Below are 21,291 nucleotides of genomic sequence, written 5' to 3'. Positions count from 1 at the left end.
GGTGCATTGTCTCTGACTTCTGCATCCCAGTCTGAAAGAGACTCGGGGCTTGGTCTAAGAAGAAGGGCCCAGAAGGAAAAAAATCAAAATCAAATCAACCCCATGATGGCATTGCGTTCATAGCCCGCAGTTCTTTGCCATCCTCAAGGCAGGGGAAAAGGACACCCAATATATTTTGGCAGGATGTGTTTAGGTCAAAGAGGGGGACAGTGGAGCTTTCCAGTATGGCAAACATTGGTGTGGCAGGAGGTCTGTACAGCCGGCCTCTTTGCAGGGCAGGGCTGACAGTCGGCAGGCGGCAGCAGGCCAATGCCCAGCGCTTTCCCCTCTGCCCAACTCGGGTGGTGAGACTGTGGCCTTGCACAAGACTCTAGAAGTCTGGGAAAAGGCTTCCTCAGGAACTCAGTCCTTGGTGCATGCCAATCCTTGTAAGCATTTCACCTCTTCAGAGGCTAATGCCTCTCAAAACCAAGAACAATTAAAGCGAGAGTCTTTCCAAGCAACTAGGGAATTGAGCAAAATGAATCAGAAATCCTCTGCTTTGGCTCTGGAGGTTCGCCTCATTATGAGAGCAGATCTATTAGCCCTCTTGTCTTTGTCTTTCATTTCTCAAGTGAGGTGATTCTAATTAAATTAATCTGCATGTCAATCTATCGGTGATCAATCAAAAAGCCTGAGGTCCCCCCTATGCTGCAGGGTGCTTGCGGCTGACAGGGTCTGATAATGGAGGAAGAAATAAACTGTCGAGCAAAGTTAATTAGTCAACATAATAGGTGGATTAAACGGGAGCTGGCTGATTGCTGTTCCCCATGTCAAAGCAGGAGGTGGGAGCTGAAGCTGCAATTACAGACAATTATTATATTTGGTTGTAAGAGGTCGAATGAATAAACATATCTGTGCGGGTTTCAGTTTTAATCCTCTTCCCCATTTAATATAAGGAGAAGTGTAGGTCATTTCTTCTCATTGTTTTAGTCAAAGTTCTCTGAGAAAACACCTTTGCCTGGGACCCTTCCGGCAAACTGGTTTCAGAGTCCGTTTTTGAGATGCCCAGGATATCTGAATTGTACCTGGGCTGTGCCTTTTTTTTTTTTTTTTTTGGTTTTGAAACAGATCTAAGATTCTTAATTAGCAGACATTTTGGGGGATGGTGGTGGCGATGGTGGTTGAGGAGGTCTTTGGTCTAATTTACCCAACTAATGTGGGAAGAAAAAAGTACAAGAAGCCCTAAGAAGACACCCAGGAGAGAAAGCTGCATCCCAGCTCTCGCTGAAACCTCTTTTTCATTTCTCTATCCTCTTAACCCTGACGCAGTGGGAGGGAAATATTTTAAAGATTCAAAAGGTTTTTATTTGCATGATCAACTGTGATATCTGCTTCGGTGTCTAAACTGAAGGGTAATTTAGGTTAAACACAAGCACCCTTGTGTAAAAAAAAAAAATATGCTAATAAAGATCCTCTTGTTAAAATTATGGTTAACAGTGTACCTTCTGCTGTATAACTATAAACTGTGCAATTTTACTTAAAACTGCATCAAAAGCGTTCCATGCCAAAGACCCACTCATCAATAGCTCCTCTTGTTAGACTTGTACAGCATAAGCACCAGTTATTATGTGAAATAGCTATGCAATTTTCTTCAGCTCCCAGCTGTTTTTTATTTAACTTGAGTTTATTACCCTCCATGCTTTTATATTAAAATGTTCATTCATTTTTCTCTTCTGTCTCCAGGTCGTGGTGTCTACAACAGTCAACGTGGATGGCCATGTCCTGGCAGTCTCCGATAACATGTTTGTCCATAATAACTCCAAGCATGGGCGGAGGGCTCGGAGGCTTGACCCCTCGGAAGGTACGCCCTCTTATCTGGAACATGGTAGGCAAATCATTTTCATTGGTTGGCATTGCTACTTTAACTGTGAATCTATTTAGTTTTTCTCTTCCGACTCCGCCGCATTTACTACCACACTTCAAATTTCAAATGTACTGTTGAACAACATTGATGCCGGGTCTTTAAAGACAGGAAGATATCCTCGAGGCCCAGGCTTTCTGGGTGCACAGCTTTTTACCCTGGGAATGGCTGATGCATCTTTCCTTCAGGTTGAGGGAGAGAGGGAAACTGGGACCACTGCATTCTTTTAAACTCCCACTAAAAATAAAGGCCAAAGCAAAGTGACAAAAATTGTGATAACATTTTGAGTTTCTAATCTGTTTGGTTCTATAGTGAACTCTACCCTCTTTACAATCCTGCTGGTGTATTTCTGTGACAATATATTTAACTTCATTTAGAGAGACATTTAGAGAGAGAAAGTCCAATGTCTAGGTCAGATGCGCTTTCTGAATAGGAAGTCTAACTAAGTGACCCTCCACTGCTCTGTGCATACCCCTCCCCTCATCACTGCAACCTAGAGCCTGATTTCTGTAGGTACACTCTGGTGGAGAGCAAGTACATTTTTTTTTTATTTTATGGCTAATCAGTGGTGTCTTTGAGAGGACTGGAGGAAACTAGATAAAAAGTTGAATCAAGGAAAGTAAATGCTACTCACAGGAACCATGGGCTAGTTTGAGTGTATGTCTGGGTGTTTCCTGTGCTATATGTATGCATGATGTATCCATCCATCCATCCACCCACCCATCACCCATACATCCATTCACCCATCATCCATCCATCCATTCATCCATCCATCCATCCATCCATCCAAAAAACAGTGACTAAGACTCTATTGGGTACCAATCGCCATGCTATTTTTCTCTGATCTTCTTCAAATTAAACTCTTAACTCATTTCTCCACTTTGCTATGTCAGCAGATTCCTTCAAAAACACTACTACACAAAACACCTCCTCATTGCCTGATATTTTCTATGGGCACGAGCTGTCCATGATATAATTCATAAGGTAGAAAACTCTCTACCCTGCCAGCATCCCAATTTAATAAACACACCACTATCACTGTTTTTGCCTGATTTTTTTTTCCCTACACTTAAGGGATCTACAAACTGTACTTTTTATTAATTAGCCAGATATAACACTCTTAGAGGGGATTCCTCACCACATCCAGGTTTACAGTCTTTTATAAAGTAAACTGTCATCTCTCAAAAGCTGCTTCTTTATGGTTTCATTAGTGCTGAGATGGATGGATATTACTTTTTGCAGGAGGCCATTTGAAACACCTGCTCACGATTACATTCCTAGCTCCATTCCTGTACTTAAAATTATTCTGGTCCTCACTTTACAGTAATGTTGCTTTTTTACTACCCTTGGAGTCACTTCAGTCACTGTATGACTAGAAGTGTTGAGGGGAAGGGAAGAAGGAAAAAATAGGTAAATACTCAGTGGGCACAATTTGGAGAGCCCTGGCTTAACAACTGAAGTTTTGTTTTTGACTCTGGCTGGTTAATTACAATGTTAACTGCCCTGTCCAGGGAGAGAGTTGACTCTCAGTTTGAAATCTTCCAGCTGTGAGTTCACAGTCTCAAAATGTACTCCGAGTGCCGAGCCCACCCAGACACCCATGCTGCCCTTGGGACGCCGGACGAGAGAGCACACGACAGCGCGCAAGGCCTTCCTGCACCAAAAAGTGCAACACCAACCCAAAGCAGCCTGCTAGGGCAGGGCCCTCTAGGGCACAGAGTTGGGGACATTATTTTGTCTTGTCATGTGGAGGAATGAGTCTCAAAGTAGGATCAGGAAACCTAAATTCTTAGTTTTACCTATTGGCTTTTGTGTGACCTTGGACAAGCCACCTTACCTTTGGAGCTCTTAGTTTCTTTCTTGGTAAAATGAAGGTGATGCTCTATGGTGGGAGGTAAAGGAAAACTGTGTACCTTGGGTGGGGGCAGGTCATATGCACAGGGGAAGTGGGCTGGGTGGAGACTGTGGAAGAACAGCAAGGACATGCTCTGCTGCCCCCAGCCCCAGACAGTTGTCACCAAGAGTAGTGAGAGCCCACGGGGGCAAGATGTTGCAGTTGGGCAAGAATTACAACTCTCCTAATTTTAATTGTTGGTAACTAGTTATGAAATTTTTAAACCCTGAAGGGAAGTGGGGGTTAGCCACTTGGGGAGAATACAGTTACAGGCTAACAGTTTGAGACCCCTGATCCACAAGACCCTAAGCTTCCTCCCAGCTCAAATAGTCTTCCTTCTAAGGGTACATAGTACTATTTCAGTTGGGATATATATGGATCATACTAACTTTTAAAGACAATGTTTTATTCCTCTGTTCCAGTTTACCCATCCATAAATGATCAGTTATTATTAACGTATTATTTAAGAAAAGGATGACATTTCACTCTTTATAAATGGTTAACCATCACTGGGGACGTGGGTATGTCCTATGTCCCTCAGCTAGGGGGACCTTGCCCTCGCAAGAGCCTTATTTCACTTTTCTCCTGAAGAATGAAGGGCAGACACCTTTAGGTTCTTACAGATGTGGGTATATATATATATATCTTGAGGCTCAACAGCACATGGGAATCTACTTCTCTGCAGAATGAATCAAGCAACCACACATAACCACCCACTCATTTAGACACTTTGAACTGGTACATAAATACCTACTCAGCAAAGGGTACCCACTGGTGCCTGTCTTACACTGGTGATGTGTGGGAGTGGACCTAGATGCTGAATAATGCGTGTGACTTCGGGAGTACATAGTACCTAATCTTGCCATTGAAAAGTCCTGCTTCACTGCCCCTGCCCATCGGCCCCCCCGCCTTCCCTCGCCTGCTCAAATAGCGACTGCACGTGAGGCTGCTGGCTTTTCACCTCTTAGGTGACCTGGAGAACCTGTTTTCCCTCCTTCTGGGCTTTTTACCATCTCATTTCCAGGTAGCCTGGATTATTTTGAGCAACTCTGCGCATCTCTATTTATATCCTGCTTGTCAGGCAGTTGGAGGAAAGTTCCCTTTCACGACTTGTCTTTCTGCATATAAGTAGAAATAGAGACCATGCTTTACATTCAGGCAGTCCTGTGCGACCCACGGACTCCCAAATCTCCAGGCTTGAATAACTGTCCCTGTTTTTTAAGTAGGAGAGTTGACAAAGACAAATTTATTTCATAGAATCTTGTGTGGCCCAAAGAGGGTGAATCCTGGCATGCTGTAGCTCATGGTAATTGCTCTGCCCCTTATTTTTTTCTTCATTCATAAATACTGAGGATTCCCTTTGGCTGAATATTTATGGGAGAATTTAGGCTGGTGATGTTTCCTCTTTAAGTTTTAGGGAAGATGTACAGTTGTGGAGAGTGGTGGCCTCAGAAGGTAACTGCTTTCAGGGTTCCAGTTTTTGAAAAAGCATAGGCTAGGGGGCCAAAGATGCTGAATCGTCACCTCCCACAGCAATTATAGCTCTAGCCTGTGTCTCCCTGTCACTTGGGAAAATTTCTGGGGACTGGGTGCCAGGAGAGTATTGATATTGTCATCGTTGTTCTCTTGAGTTTCAGGTCATGTTTACTTGAATTTATGGCCATTTGTGGCATCAGTGTCCCTACCTTTTCCCCCATGGCCAAACACAGTGCCCTCATAAAGCTATAGCGCAGGGACCCTGTCATCCTGCATGCGCTAACACTTTATTATCTAACGATCTAATATGCAACAAGGCAAAGTGCCGGTGCCCATCATTCTGACACAGAATGCCGGGAGAAGTGACTAAATTACTCTATGTACCATTAGCGCCAGCAGCTATAGTGAACTCACCCGCAGCATTTATGCAAATGTCTGTGAATACACTCTAGTGGCTTTGTCAGGAAGCCTTCTGACAAGCAGTTTAAACGCTAATTTTTTAGAATTTTGGCATGCATGTGTTTTTCTCCCTTCTTCTCTTTTCTTCCCCACCAAACCCTTTTTTGCACTGTTAGAGGACTTGCCTCATCGAGACCGCTGGGGAAGTGTGAGCAGGCCAGAGAGCTCGGTGAGCCGTCAGTAGGCACCCTCTCTGGGAGTGGGATTAAGGTCCCAATCTGGTGCTTTTCAAATTTAGGTGTTTTTAAAATTGTTATGAATTTGTACAACATTCACACATACTTGAAAAATCAGTAGAACTTTTAATTAAGAGTTTTTAGAAGATGACCTTCTTAACGTTCATGAGTTAGTTTCTTGCTTAGTTTCTTGGCTCAAATATAGATATTCTAAAACACCCTCCTTTTTAAAAATGGAAAACACTGAAATTTAGCTTTTGTGGGCATCAGATAGGAATGAATTGCTTTTTGCTTCCAAGTCATTATAAAGATTGAGACATGAGCTATAAAGATGCCAGGGTCCCAAAGTAAAACAAATCAAAACAAAAGTGGGGTTTGGTTACACTAAAAATACTTTCCAGAATAAAGAGCGGCGACAGAATCAGTGGACCCATCTCCTTGCTGTAATTATAGCATTAGAGGAATAGAATCAGACTGTCACCACCACATCACTTCTGACCTTTCCATTGTAGTGTCCCCTTCCAGCCGTCCCTGACAATGTGGTGTTATTCTTGCTCTTTAGCATTTGACCTTCTATAATCCTTTTGCCTCAGACAGAAACAGTTTTTGCTTCTGTTGGTTGCCCTTGGATATCCAGTCCCATTGACTCCCTGTGCCCAGCTGCACTTAAATTTGTTGTTTTACAGACATGTGAAGAAAGATGGTTCATGCTTGGGGAGATTACTCTAAATTGAGACATAGCTTGGAGCTTCCAGTAGAGAGGAGAGGCCGTCTCTTCCCCACTCTGTGAAATGAGGCCTTAAGAAATAGCTAGTGACTATTAGCTGGGTCTAATAGCAGGAGGGTGAGGCTGTCTGACTGCAGAGCTGAATTCCAGTCCTGACTCTGCATGAACTAGCTGTGTGTGACCCTGGCAGGTCACTTTGCTTCTGTGGCCTCAGTTTTGTATGTGTTCAGTGAGAGTTGAGCTGGGTCATCTCTAGATCTTCTTTTAGCATGTACTATTTTTTGGGGCTCTGAACTGAAGCCACTTAGACATGCCTTCCCTCTTGTGGCACCTTCTTTAGGGAGGCACCTTTAGAGAAACAGGGCTTCAGAGGACAGAGAAATCCAATAGCTATTTCTAGTACAGCCCTTTCCATGATCTCCAGCCCAGGGGATAGGATGTTTGCAAGGTGGATTTCATATCTTCCTTGCTCCATTCATTCATACTCAGCATCCACTGCATACCAGACACTAAGCTGTGCACGGTAGCACAAGGCAGAGATGGTCTCTGTCTTCACAGAGCTTATGATGTAAACAGAGAAGAAAGATATTAAACAAAATTTACAACTAACTCATTAGAGTTGTGCCTAACAGGAGACCGTAAGAAGAGTGGGAACGAATGAGGTGTCAGGGAAGCCTTCTTTGAAGAAATAACATTTATGCTAAAACCTAAGAGATGGTAAGTTTTTACCGTGCAAAGGGGACAGAAACAAATGTCCAGGCAGAGGGAACACCATGTGCAAAGGCTGGTCTGCTTAGGTGAGTTCAAGGAACAAAAAGGAGGCTGGGATGGTTCCTGCTCTTCCCAGGCGACAAGGCTGGGGGTTGCTGAGGGCTGGATCGTGCAAGCCCCGTGGGCATGCTCAGCCTGTGGTTGGTGGCAGTTGTGAGATGTGCTCTGAACTGAGGGGCCAAGCTTCGCTTTGATAAACTCAGCTTCAATTACATGGGCTCCTAGTGTGTCCTGAGAGCTCAAGGCAAGATCACTCTGAATTGCTTATACCTTGCCTTTCCCGCCAGCCTTTGGAGGCACCCGGCAGTTGGCTGTGCTCCGGAGTTGTTCTCCAAGTCACTCCTCATTCTAGCAATGGTGCCTGTATTCAAAATAGGAAGAAAGGCAAGCTTTTTGAAAGTTCTTTTTCCAGATGGCTTTGGCTTATAGTTTGCTTGTTTCCTAAGTAGCTTAGAAAGAGTCTACCTGTTGGCTCATTTATAAATTTGTAGAGACTTCCTTTTAAAGGCCTTCAGAGTGAAGGAGAGCTGCTATGTCATCTGACCAATGAACTACATATGACTTGTTCAACCCCAACAAAACTAAAATTAGATGATTGAAAATAAACTAAATAACAAAGAGAAATGCGTCCTCCCACATTTCTGTCTCCCATCCCACCATGGTCAATGACTGAGTCACAGTTCATGCTGAGTGAAGCATGGAAGGTCACCATTGACGTATGGAAGGTCACCTGATACTCCCCCTCATTTTCCAGAGAAGGAAACTGAAACCTAGAGGGGGACATAACCTGCTCACACGCACATAGCTACTTTCTGTCAAAACCCACTTAGTGCTGTCTGCATTCGCCCATGGTATGCTGGCCAGCAAGAGTGAATGTCAGAGGGTGCCCAGCTGTATGGTTACTGGTTACACATGATATTGGAAGTCTGGGGGTCCACCCTGATGCCTTTAGAGTTCAGGTCAGCCTAGGCTTCAGGGGTCCCTGGGATTCTGAGGACCTTGAGAAGAATATAAAATCTCTCCAGCTTCCAGACAGAAATGCACCTTCAAAACACGAGGACAGAGGATGAATGACACAGAAACTTTCACTTACACAACAGATCTTCAGGTGGCTGATTTTGGTGCAGGACTCTAGCCAAGCCCATTTAGGCAATAGCATTTTGGCGAAGGGTCCAAGTAGAATAATATTGGTGTCATCCTTTGTTACTGAGGGTGGTGTATTGCATCTTATCAATTCATTTTCCTACTTGAAAAACAAGACAGATGCAAGAACAGAACATTAGGGTTAAGAATATGCAGACGTTTCTTAAAATAGAGCCCAGAGGCCCTAGATTCTGCAGCATCAAATTGGGCCTTTTGCTTTGAGCATTAGGGAAGATGGCTTTTTTCTTCCCTTGCTCTAGAAAGGGTGCCACAAGAAGTCAAGATAATGAACAAGGATGTAAGTGGAGACGGACTTTCAGTGTATCCCTCAAGTAATCCATAAAGCAGGTAACACCAGAAATCCTCCCACTGAGAACTTGGTAGCCAGCAAGCTCTCAGTGTCGGGCCGATTAAAGAGTTCATGAGCCACTGGTCATGGCTAAGCCTGTGATCTGTTACTTTTATTTGACTATGATACCACCACAAGCATTGCTGACAAAGGAGAAATACTGCTCAGACTTTGCCACCCTGCTTCCTGGTGACTAGGCCTGGTAGTAATATCCAATATTATTATTGTTATTGTTATTATTTTTAGAAGACTGTTGATTTCAGACTGTTATTTATGGAGGATTTACTATGTGCCAACACCGTGGTAATCATTTTACTTCTATCATCTCATTAAATCCTCTAACAAATCTGATGAGCTATAACAATTACTGTCCCCATCTTACAGATAAGAAACCTGGGGCTTACAGAGGGTTGTTAACTTACCCAAGGCCAAGAAACTAGTTAGAATTGGACCTGGGACTTGACCCCAGGTCTGCCTACCCACATAGAACTCTGTGTAATAGTAGTACTAAGAATAATGGCAATAAACACTCACTGAGCCCTTACTACGCTGGGCACATAGTGCTGCAGGCACCTCATGGTTAAGATGAGGAAACAGGTAAAGAGCATTTAAGTAACTTGCCAGACAGAGTTGTACAGAAAATAAATAGTAGATCTAGGGTTCAGACCCAGAGAGCCTGACTTTGGAGTCTGTGCTCTCAACTACTTGCCGTGTACATTATACTCTAATTCTGTCCATCTCCTATCCCACTGGTCTTATTACTGCTCAGTACAAGAAAGCCAATTATGCTGGTGTCTTACATAGACCTTTCAAAAGTTAGCCCGAGCATACCTTTTTTATTGATGGGCACACTGTGGATGTTTACTTATAGTTTGGTTTCCTTCAGTAGCCTATTTTTTTCCATGGCTATACCAGTATTCTGCCAGTCAAGTGAAGAAAATGTTGATTTTATGTAATGCCTGGTATGTTTTCTGTGGGGCTGGAATCAGAAGGAGGCAGGTAATCTTTTGTTCATTTGCAAGTATGTTCTAACCTTTCTCTGTAGAAATCATTTGTTGACCAAATGGGGTCCCTGGTTACATATACAAGGTAGAGGAAAAGGAGACCATGAGAAAACTGAGTGTGAGTTAAATGGCTGTTAGGATACTAACAGTCTTTTTTTTAGGGTACTGGAGGGTTATCAAACCTCACACCACAGAAAACATGGGAAACTGGTAGGGATTTAGGGAGGCTGTTTTCTTATATGAATTTCTTGACAAACTGTCAACTGGGAAACTTTTAGTACTTGTATTTTGTATGACCTAATAAATGAGTGAGCCACACCTAACTTATTGTAAATAAGCACAAAGTATGTGCAGAGGGAACGGTGCTTTCTGCTTATATTTTGGACTGAAACAAAAGAAATTTTTTAATCCTAATTTTTGTGTTATTTTTGGTCACTAAAGCATCATAATTCCTTTGTTTATTTGCGCAAGTGATTGTTCCAAACCAAAGGCCCTTTTCTGCCTATTTGCCACAGGAGCTCCCCTTACTAGAGAATTTCAGAGGATTCAAGTGATGCAAATGTACAAATGAAAGTGTCAGCGTACTGGTCATAAATCTTTAAGATGAGACATTTAGGGGCAGTGATCAGGAGTGGGTTTGAAACATTTTTTTTGAACGTATTTAGTTATGCTTACATAAATAAATAAAAACAGAGCACTGCCCCCATATTGCTCAGGGACCTCAAGTCCGTACTTTGGTATCTTCGGGCCTCAGTTTCCTCAACTGTTCCAGTGGGAAGAGGTTGGTAGAGCCCTGATGATTTGTTGTCTGAGCCCAGCTGAGTCTGTGAGCAGTCTGTCTCCTGGGTGCACACACCGCCTTGGCGAGTGGCCTCTAAAATGCCCAGGTGATGGTCGTCCTGCAGGCTGGATGTAAGGCCAACTTTCATTCACCTTGAGCATTTCTGCAGCAGGTTGCCAGTGGGCTCCCGGAGGCCAGGAAAAGCCACACGGTGTGGCACATGCAGCCACTTGGGCCTTGCGTAGCTCTCCTCTGATGTTCTTCTCAGAATCCTTTCAGCTGAGATGACGTAGTGTTGAAACCATGTGGTGGACAGCAGTGTGGCTTTAGACGAGGCTTCCCATGCGGTGTGAGGTGATTTTAGGTGGTGGAGGGAAAACATTAAAAGAAAGTTTTTAGAATAGTTACATGTCTATATGAACGCATAAGGAAAAAAAGCAGAGCCCTCCAAAGTCGTAATCTCACAGCTATTACTGTTTAGGGCAAGACTAAATTTAAAGAAAAAGTAAGTCTATCTGAACAAAAATAGCAACTAAATAATATTAAGCCAATCATAGTGTACCTGGTACTGGAAAAGAGCAAAATCAGGACTGAAGTTTGGGAAACACCATTTTAGAGGGTTTAAGGGTTGGGGGAAGTAATAATTCTTTCAAGTCACCAGGAAAGAGTGTAGGACCCTGGGAAACAGTTTTTTTTTTTTTTAAAGAGTCAAATATTGTCTTTTAGAAGAAAACCTTTTTAGCTCAGTTTACTCTTAGAACAGACTTAATGTCCTCATAGGATTTAAAAAATCAAAATGTCTCCCAAGTTGTTAACTCTGTTTTTCGTTTTAAACAAGTGGTGCCTGCATGTCAGAGAGCAGAAATTGGTGTGGAAAGGAGGTTTCCAGTCAAAGGCAAGAATCAGCCAGGGTCCACCCAGACAACATATTATGATAATAAATTCGGAACCAGCTGGACACTGAGCAAAGCTGACATTGTGTTGTCAGGGGCAGAATCGCCCATCAATTTCCGAGATAGGATTTGAGCTCCAATGACAGAAAGAGCAGCAACTGTGTTGAAACTGATGCATGGGGGAGGGGCAGAGCAGGCAGGAACCAGCCAGGCCTAAAGGCAGGAAGTGCTGGTACCTCCGGAAGGGGGTGGCTCTGTTTTCTCATCTGGCTGCTACCCTTCCTTCTAACCTTAACATCTGTCAGCAAGATCCACCTGGGCCCTTGCATGATTAGAGCCCACTGCAGGGGAGCTTACTGGTGCTAATTTTAACCCGCAAGAGAAGGGAGTGCCTGCGCTGCAAGTGGGGGCAAGATCAGCCTAGGAAACCAAGTCCCCAGAGCCACTGCGTGTCCACTTAGGGAGCCCAGTGTGGGTGCAGGGCTGACTGCTAATAAAGACTGGAAGAAGTGTCAACTTTCCAGCTACTCTATTTAGTTCCTTGGTATCTTAACAACTCTGATGATTCTTCTTTAGTTCATCGCTTATTCATTCATTCAATTGTTCATCTATTTAAAGTATGTTTATTGACTGTCTCCCATACCAGACAAAATACAGAGGTGAATAGGCAGGGACAGCTAGTGACATTATGAGGTGTAGAGCATTTTGTCAAGCAAAGAAGAACATTTTAGTCAGAGGGGAAGGGAAGTCCAAAATTCCATGTAGGGACAAAATATTAGAAGCTTGGGAGAAGACTAATAGGGAAGGAGGGTTAGATCTGAGATCTGATTTTGAGAAAACAAAGTTGGAAATTTCCCATAGGGTGGGTTCTCTTTGTATTGGAGATATGTGTACAATGTATTTCCTTAATCAAAGGTTAACAGAACTCTCTGCCCAGTAAAATGCTAGCCTTTAGACCCGTGTTTCAAGTGATGATGATTTTGTTGTCGGCAGCCTCTGAGCATTTGCTAGCCATCAGATTCAGTGCTAAGCATTTTCTATCATCTCTTTTAATGTTCTTAGCCACCGTAAGAGGGCGCTACTATTAGTCCCTCCATTTAGCAAATAGGGGAAACTGAGGGTGTCTTTCAAGGATCTGGCTGTGGTCCAACAGAAAAAGAGTTAGGTTTCTGTATGTGGCGTTTGGGCGGCCAAGCAGGTAACAAAAGGCAGTCGTCACCACTGTTCTTTCCCACTGTTGAGTCAATGCTAATCCCCTCACTTTGGACTTCAGACGTGGAGAGAAATTCTGCTATTTGATCAAGTAATATAATTCCTGCTTCAGTTGAAGCAAATTGACGATGTTACTCAAAGGCAAATTGAAAAGCCAGATCTGTGCTAAATCCCCAGGGTGCCTTGGTTGGCATGTGCGGTGATATACAGGAAGGTGCTTTTCTGGGTTGAGATAAAAAATCCTGGTATCACATCACGCTATCAGGCACCCCATCTTAATCTCCCAGTGCCAGCCCTGCAACTTGAAATACTCAGTGGACAGAAATGAAACTTTATAGAAATTAGGTGATCATCACCCTTATCAGATGAACACAAATGCCATCGGTATGATTTTAGCATCCTCAGAAAAAATGAGATTTACCTGTAGAGGAGCAAGAGAAAGTCTGAGGAACGGGCTCTAGGATTTTCTGCCAGCCTGCCTTGGGCAAGTTGGCTGGGAGATGACCTTGTAATTAAAATCCTGCTTGAACGTATGCTGCCGGTCAGTCATAACAGAGGCGCTGACATGGGAAACCAACCAGACGGTAACCAGAGAAGGAAAAGAAAAGTGAAACACAAAAGTAACACTCTTGAGCCCTCAGGGTGCAGAAATAGATCTGAATTGGTCAAATACCTATCTGACCACTAAGCATGAAAGTGGAACTCAGTACTAATATATTTTTATCCCAATCTGTGAAATTAATTAATATTTTATATGCGAACATATGCTCCTGTGTTGTGGCTGATTGAATCGACAGTTGCAGTCAGCAAGGACACCAGTTGTTCAAACCCGTATTCTTCACCCGCAGTTCTAGGGAGACAGGCCACAGAACATGGGAAATAGAGGCACAGGCAGGGTCAGGTTTGGGACCTCTCCTCAACACATCAGTTTTTTTTATTAACCTTGGGGCAAAGTAATAAAAATTTCGAGAGATGAGCATATGTAAAATACATACAAATAGCAATAGACTTTGGCTGTTCTTCAGAAAAATGAGGAAAATTAACATGGTTGGTACAAATTGAAAACTTTCTTTAATTCTTTATTATTCTTGGTCTACTTCTCTTTTGAGCACGGTTAGGAAGCCAGCAGATACTGAGCACCTACTATGTGCTAGGCCTTAGACAGGTATTTTTAAGTGTATTATGCATGGGACCATGGATGAGGGGAACGTGTCCTAGCAGTTCCAGTGTATTTTATCATTTCTTAGTAGAGAAGAAAAATACAGTTTTGGTCATTCTTTGCTAAAATCTTCTGGCTGTGTTATCATACCAGCTGTGCTCTTCCAGTAACTATTACATCCAACAAATCTATAATGTCAGACCTCAGGTTCCTCTGCCTTTCAACTATGGTAGAATCCTAGCAACTCTTCTTGCTTTGGTTAGCTAAAACTTGTGAAATCTGACCCTTGTTGACCGAAAGGAAAAAAAAAATCACTTTGAGGAAAATGTTATTAAGGTACTGTTTTAGGATAACCTATTGAAGCAGTAAACTTTATTCTTTTCTTTATATGTGCAAAATTCTATAATGAGTACCATTGAGATGGATAATGTCCAGAGTGAAGATGAAAGTTAAGCCATATGCTTAAAAAATATAAGTTCTTGTGCCACTATCCCTTGTATTCGATGACCAAACTCTGTTTTTAGCAGCCCAACTTGTAACAATAAAAAAGTTTCTAAGCCTGGAAGTCTGGCAGTATTTTCAATGTTCATTTGTTTAAATTGGCACCTGTGGTATTATATTAGGATGCCATTTTTTGAACTTGGAAATAGAAGAAGGTAGAGATTTTGCTGTAATTCATATGTGGGACTGAATCTTAGGGGGAAAATAACTTTACTTGGAAGTAGAGTAGTAATATTCTGTAAAGTTAATAAATATCCACCCTCTATCTTGGGAATAAGGAATTACACAACTAAGATTTTATAGGACTTGGGCTGTATTTACATGACTGAAATGGGTGTTTTAGCCAAACTGAGCAGAAACTGCAGATAACTACCAAAATTGAAGGGTAATGTGAGTGTTTGAAACATCTGACTTTATCAGCCAATGTGGACTCTCAAAGTTTCAAGTTCAAGTGAGTCTGATTCAATTATATCATTTGTAAAATGGAATTTAGAGTAACATCTGCTTGCCTACTATTTAGGGTTGATATTAAGAATAATTGAGATAATGTACAGGCAAGTCCTCTGAAAACTTAACAATGCCAGTTAACGTCAGGTATTAGTTATGTGCAGTTTGTGAAAGATTGAGGTCCCTGCCTGCAAGGGATGTGTTGACAGTTGGGTTGATGTGCATACATATGAATGTCCAGCTATACACACACACGCATCAAGGTAAAAGTTCAAGTACAAATGCAGTAAGTGACAAATGAATGGGAAAGACACAAAGGAGTTCACTGAAGGGTTAGTGTTTTGTAGACAGGGACCAGTCTTTTCTGACCAAGTACCGTTTGACTGCATGGAAATGAATTGTATGACCCTCCTGAAAAAGAACTGGTGGAAATGTGCGAAGCATGTTTGGAGACTGACCTGTCACCATCATCTTCATTTTCTTTTCCCCGATCTTCCTCTTCCTTCTCCTGCAACTCCTCCTCATCTGCTTTATTCTACCTCACATTTATTTATTGCTTACTCTGTGCTGAGCTCTGTACACATGGATTAACTCATTTAAACCTCACAATGACCTCACGAAGTAGGTTCTCTTATAATTATTATCCCCAATTAAAGTGGCAGAAACTAAGGCTTAAGAAAGTATAGTAACTTGCCCAAGCTGATAAGTAGTAGAGTCAGAATGTGACTGGAGGCCTCCTGGTCTAGAGCAGGGGTCCTAACTGTTGCGAGTCCTGCCTCCAGTTTGGGAGAGGTGGAGAATGAGGTTCGGAATTGGCCAGACCCATGAGGGAGGCCTTGATCCTGGAGCTAAGGAGAAATGACAAACAGCTTCTGAGAGTTAGCATCTGAGGAAGGTGAACCTGGGTTTTGTTATGTAGCACATAATTAATGATCCTATAGCAGAAATGGATCACAACCAGGCAAGTGTGAGTTTTTGTTCTTCATAGGTCCAGATAGAACAGCCCAGACCTCAAAGAGTAATTTTTGAGGAAGCTGAGTCAGTCCAACATGGAGTTCAAATGGAAGTGGAGTTCCCGCTCTTCTTTGCTCCTCTGTCTGACTAAGTTTGATTATAGACATTCCAGTGCTTGTGATGTCACTGATCATCACCACGGAAACATCTGTGCTATAACAAACACTGGAGTGCAGCGTCACCGAATGCCAGGGAGCAGAGGAAACTGGCTCAAAATGATAAGGCTCTCAATAATAAAAGTTCACTCAAATACATTAGCAGTAGCAGCTTCGGTTGTGGAGAGAAACACAAGCATTACTATTCTAAAAAGCACAAAGCAGGAGGTGTGCATTACTGAAGGTTGGGCAAGGTTGATTTTGAAATGCTGCTCACATTCAGCACACGGTTTCCTTAAAAAGTCACTATCTATGCTGTCTTGCATGATGACAATAGAAATCCTTCAGGAGCAGGGAGCTTGTCTCCCAAACTACTTATAGAAATCTTCTGCATAGCAAAGGAAGGCTATCTGGAGACTTCTGTGCTGTTCTGGGCGAGGCCATGAACAACCAGACGGCAGAATCGGCAGGGGTTGTGGTTTGTGTTTTTTGTTTGATGAGTCAGTGGCAGTATTCGTCTTGTACTTGCAGCAATTAATAACTAAAAAATAATTCTTGGCCCTCCAAGGATTGTAGAAGTTGTACACTGGTGGTTCAGATCATGGACCAAATCCAGCTCTAAGCCATATTTCACTTTGAATTTGCATGGTGCTTTAAGAAACTATGTATTTGTTGCTTTACTGTTAAAAATAAAGAGGTATTATATGAAAATCTTTATTCGCAAATTCTCTTTATATTCAGAAGAGATGGTAGTGGTGGAGCCACTTTTCTAATGGCAACAGTTAGGTCAAACTGAGAAGTTGTGTCCCTTTTGGGTGGGGCATATACTCCAGAGTATGCCGTAATCCCCACCTCTCCTTTTGTTGTCTCCAGCCCATTTTATTTGTTTACATTCCTGCCTCGACATAGGAGTATTTCGTTTTGTGATCATTGACAGGAAGATTAGAGATTAATTAATCTTGAAACAGTTCCTGGTATATGGGAGGAACCCCATAACTGGTAGCTCTGATTATTCTTTATTAATTACAGGCTCAGTTATTTAAACTTGATCCTTAGGTCTGTACTGTCCAATGGAACTTCCTGTGATGATAGAAATGTCCTATCCCAGTGTAGCTGAATACGATTATCACTAGTCATATGTGATTATGAACCACTTGAAACAAGGCTCGTATGACTAATAAAACAATTTGTTTTTATTTAATTTTAGTTAACTAAAAGTTAAATTTCAATAGCCATATATGGCTAGTGGCTACTGTATTGGGCAAAACAGATTTAAGTAATGGGATTGAACATCCAGTCAAGTGACTTATTTAGGATAAACTATGGAGAATAGACACTAGCCTGTGTGTTGGTGGTGGGGGTGCTGAGGGGAGGCATGCATTTTACAAGAGAGTAGTTATAGTGGGCTATATCTCTTAAGATCACCTACTTCTAGGAAGGCAACCACCCCTTATCAATCACTCCACTAGAATTCTTGTCAATCGAAGGAGCCAAAGACATATGTTTTCCAAGATGTTATGTATCTCTTGCACCAATAAGCATAAGTCATCTTAAGTATAAATGAAAAAGTTCTGCAGCTGTCCACCAGCTGACTGTCCAGTTAAGGGTACTGCAAAAATATAACAATAGACTTGTCTGTGGAAAAGCCTAAATGTTTGATGAGCTGGTTGCCCCTACCATTTATGATGGCATAGCACCAAGAGCTGGTGTTACCAAGGATGCTGTGGAAAGGCAATGGAGCCCACTAGACTTCTATAAAGAGAGCCTCTATTTTTAGGGTGAGGATCCACTGTCTGCCATCTCCTGCATTTCCATCACAAGCATACATGGAGCGCATTTAATGATCACATTGCCATAAACCAGCCGCAGGGGAAGATACTGAAAGATCCGTCTTTCACACAACTTATTCATTCATTTGCACATTGTTTTGAGTCCCTGAACCCAGCCGTCAGAGCCCTCCCTTCTTTGTCACAGGATTGGAAACCCCAGTACCATCTACCCAGATCTGGCCTGTTGGCAATTTACCAGCCTCTGTCTTGAAACTTGCCCCAAGCCAACTGCTCCAGCTGAGAGATCTGTAACTTCATTGCTTCTAGGGATAAATGCACAGGAGAGAGAAACAAACATCAGCCTGTTTCATTCAAATTGAAACTCAGAACTACACACTCCCTCCCCCTAAAAAGCTTCCTTAAAAACACAGAAAACTTAACTGAAGGTGATAGAAATGGCTGTTGTAGCTAATTTTCTCAAATGATGACTAGTACCAATCCTCTTGTAACAGAAAAACATACATGAATATATTCTGCTTGGATCATTCATCCAGTGAGAATTATATATCATCTACTAGGCAGATTTTTTCGTTTTCTCTTTCTATGGGTTATCATCAATATAAACCCCTATTAAGACAGTGAGCTAAATGAGTCCTAGAATTCAATAGGAAGAGAAAGACAAAACCCTCTAACAAAAAGTGGATCCTACATACTTTAAAATTCCTTCTTAGGAAAATTCTTCACAAAAGTGTTTTCTAGAAAAAGACCACATTAATATCAACTGAGACTAACTAATACCATGTTAAATTATCTGCAAAATATCTATGTTTTTAATGCTTAGTCTGTTTCCCAGACACAAGAAGGCTAAAAATTCATATTCAGATAAGGAAAAGCAAACCTTGGGGAACAGATGGAGCAGAGTTCAGCACAGAGGTCTAATCCTATCAGGCCGATTCCTGTATGACCATCTGGATAATCCGGCACACACATTCAAGGCCTGTTAAAAATATGACTCCAGCCAAGATTAACATCACAGATTTTCCACTAGACTTGCTCATATTTGACTTTATGATTTTCCAGGCCCAGGAAGATTGCTTGCAAATAGACTTGAGTATTTCTTGAAGAAGTACTTAGGTGTTTTTTTAACCCAAAAATTGTTTCATCTTTTCACAATATTGGGTGTCCATTTTGGGAAAGTTATTTTCATTTCCCTTTCATCCCTGTCTTTCATATCCAGAACTTTTCTTACAATAGAATATAAGGAGAATTGGGCTAAAAATAATTCTGTGTGTGAAAGTTCTCCTTGTCAGGGAGGAAAGCGTTATTTACTTATTGTATAATCAGAAGCAAGTGAATTTACTATTGTTGCAACAAATATCACAATTTGATCCATGAATAATTCATTTTGAGGATTCTCCCACCCTCCATGATAATTTTTCCCCATTGCTTTGCAGTGGTATGGCTGACAATCATAGAACAAGAGAAAAAGAAAAGAAAAGAAATAAAAACTGATGGCAATAAATGGCCTTAGCTGCTCTAGGATTAATATTTTGTGCATTTTAATTTTGGATTTGGCGGATGAAGCATGAGGTGGAAAACAGTACATTCTCACCTCCCTGAGTTATAAAATTCTGAGCCTCCAAAGTTTTTGACAATTTTTGCATATCATGAAACAATGCTGTGTTGCATGTCATTAAATCAAAATGCCTTCTATAAATCTTTCAGTGCAATTTAGAAGTTACAGGTGCATCAAAATGTCAAGATTTTTCACTCCTGAATTGTTAAGTAACCCTGTATAGTGAACCTGCACAGAGTTCTGGAACTCAGGTAGACAAACTCAGAAATTCAAAAGTTCTCAGCCTGAAATGTTCAGGTACAATTGTTGCACCGGGATTTCTGTCCTTTCTTTCCTCAGGTCTGTGTCCACTGATTGTGGAAGAAAGTTGCTAATTTAGAATAGAGTAAAAAAGCTGCAAATTAAATAGGGAGTAGATACGATTTGAGCTTGATCCATATGTAGCAAATGGCATAGCTGGGAATTAACTGTTGCACTAAATTTAGATACGACCTAAATGTCCCCACTAGGTTAACTCTGCCTTAATGTAGATGGATGTTGGATCCATGTTTCCATCGGGCAACTATGAATTTTTCCTTTCTCCTTTTCTGTGAGAGCCATTAATTTTGTCAAAGCAAAGGACTTTTTTGCCAAATGAAGTCACTTTGGAATAAAGGATGAAAAACACTTGAAATTCTCAATCTCTTCATTTAATATTTAATAGATTTAATTGCATCTGCTGTTGAGAAATCTCTTTATCATGGGTAGCATTTCTCTTCAGAGTGACAAACACACCATCACACACACACACACACACACACAGACGAGAGAGAGAGAGAGAGAGAGAGAGAGAGAGAGAGAGAAACGCTCTTTTGCATATATAATATATGATTCTTTGCCAAGTAATATCTAGATATGCTAGAAGATGGAGCAATAAATGCAGACCAATAACGCAACAAAACAAAATAAAAACCCTAATAAACAATAAAATGCTTAACTGCATAAAGCAATTACTGAAAAAAAATAAAGAAGGGCAGAAATAAATCAAGTGACTCAAGTTAAAGTAAGATCCTAAGTGTGGCAAAGACAGTGACACCACGAATTCAGGACACTGTCAAATTTGTTGATTTGTTTAGCTGCTGACTAGACCAGGGAGGTTAGCTGTCTGAAAGTGATCATGCTGGTGCCAGGATTCCAGCCAGGCATTATACCTCAACTGGTTTCTAAGGCATCCAGCTGCAGGGCTGGCGAACCCAGAACAGATTTGCCTCCTGTATACGGTGAAAATATAGATGGCTGTCTTCTCACTAAGGGCAGTCCCTCAGTTTGTCCTCCTGCCCGGCCCATAGCTGCCAGTTGTCAGGGTCAAAGAATTCAGGTGTCAGTGTTTCTGGGCTGTGAAGCAGCGGGAAAGTCATCATCTTAGTTAAAAACCAGCATACACAATTGTTCCGATTGAACAGGAAAGGCAGATAGCTGCCCACTGAGTCCAAGTGGGGGCCCTTTGTGTCCCCTCAATCTCCCAAGTGCAGCCTCACCAAAATCAGGTAGATACAAGGAAGAAAGTCCTGAGATTTAAGAGCTCACAGAAATGTGCTGAGCTCATGAATTTCGCAGTGTTTACTGCCAACTATTAAAAATTGGGGCAATAACATTGAAATCAATTCCTTATTTCTGAAAAGATTGCCAATATGCATTCCAGGCAAATGGGAGAGGGTAAGTGACTGCTTCAAGGTCACACTGAACAGTAGCTGTGGCATTTGAACAGTTGGAGCTCTTGCTGATTTGCCACTACTATAATATTCTGAATGTTAAATTTAACTTAACATAACTGCATCTTTCTAACTTTACTCAGAAGCCAGTTAAGGCTGCTGCCAGCATCTCCATGATAAGGATCCGTTATCTGCTCTGTAGAAATATTCGCTAATACAGAGTTCTGGCTAATAGAATGCTGGAAAAGGAG

General features: G+C 41.8%; 1 protein-coding gene across 12 annotated transcripts in view; it reads left to right on the top strand.

Moving 5' to 3' along the window:
- EBF1 (EBF transcription factor 1) overlaps positions 1-21,291 on the top strand; it is a 372,669-nt gene that overhangs the window by 247,643 nt on the left and 103,735 nt on the right. For 8 of the 12 annotated variants that reach the window (XM_017681188.3, XM_017681193.3, XM_017681194.3 and 5 more), the window contains one exon: positions 1,726-1,867. In XM_017681188.3, the coding sequence (XP_017536677.1) occupies positions 1,726-1,867 (142 nt within the window). The remainder of the gene's footprint in view (positions 1-1,725; positions 1,868-21,291) is intronic. The other 4 variants (XM_017681195.3, XM_017681196.3, XM_073231510.1 and 1 more) reach the window with 1 other exon arrangement.

The sequence above is a fragment of the Manis javanica genome, chromosome 1 (assembly GCF_040802235.1).
Source record: "Manis javanica isolate MJ-LG chromosome 1, MJ_LKY, whole genome shotgun sequence".
Lineage (NCBI taxonomy): Eukaryota > Metazoa > Chordata > Mammalia > Pholidota > Manidae > Manis > Manis javanica.
Note: the sequence above shows the minus strand (reverse complement) of the source record. Positions and strands in the feature narration are given on the sequence as shown.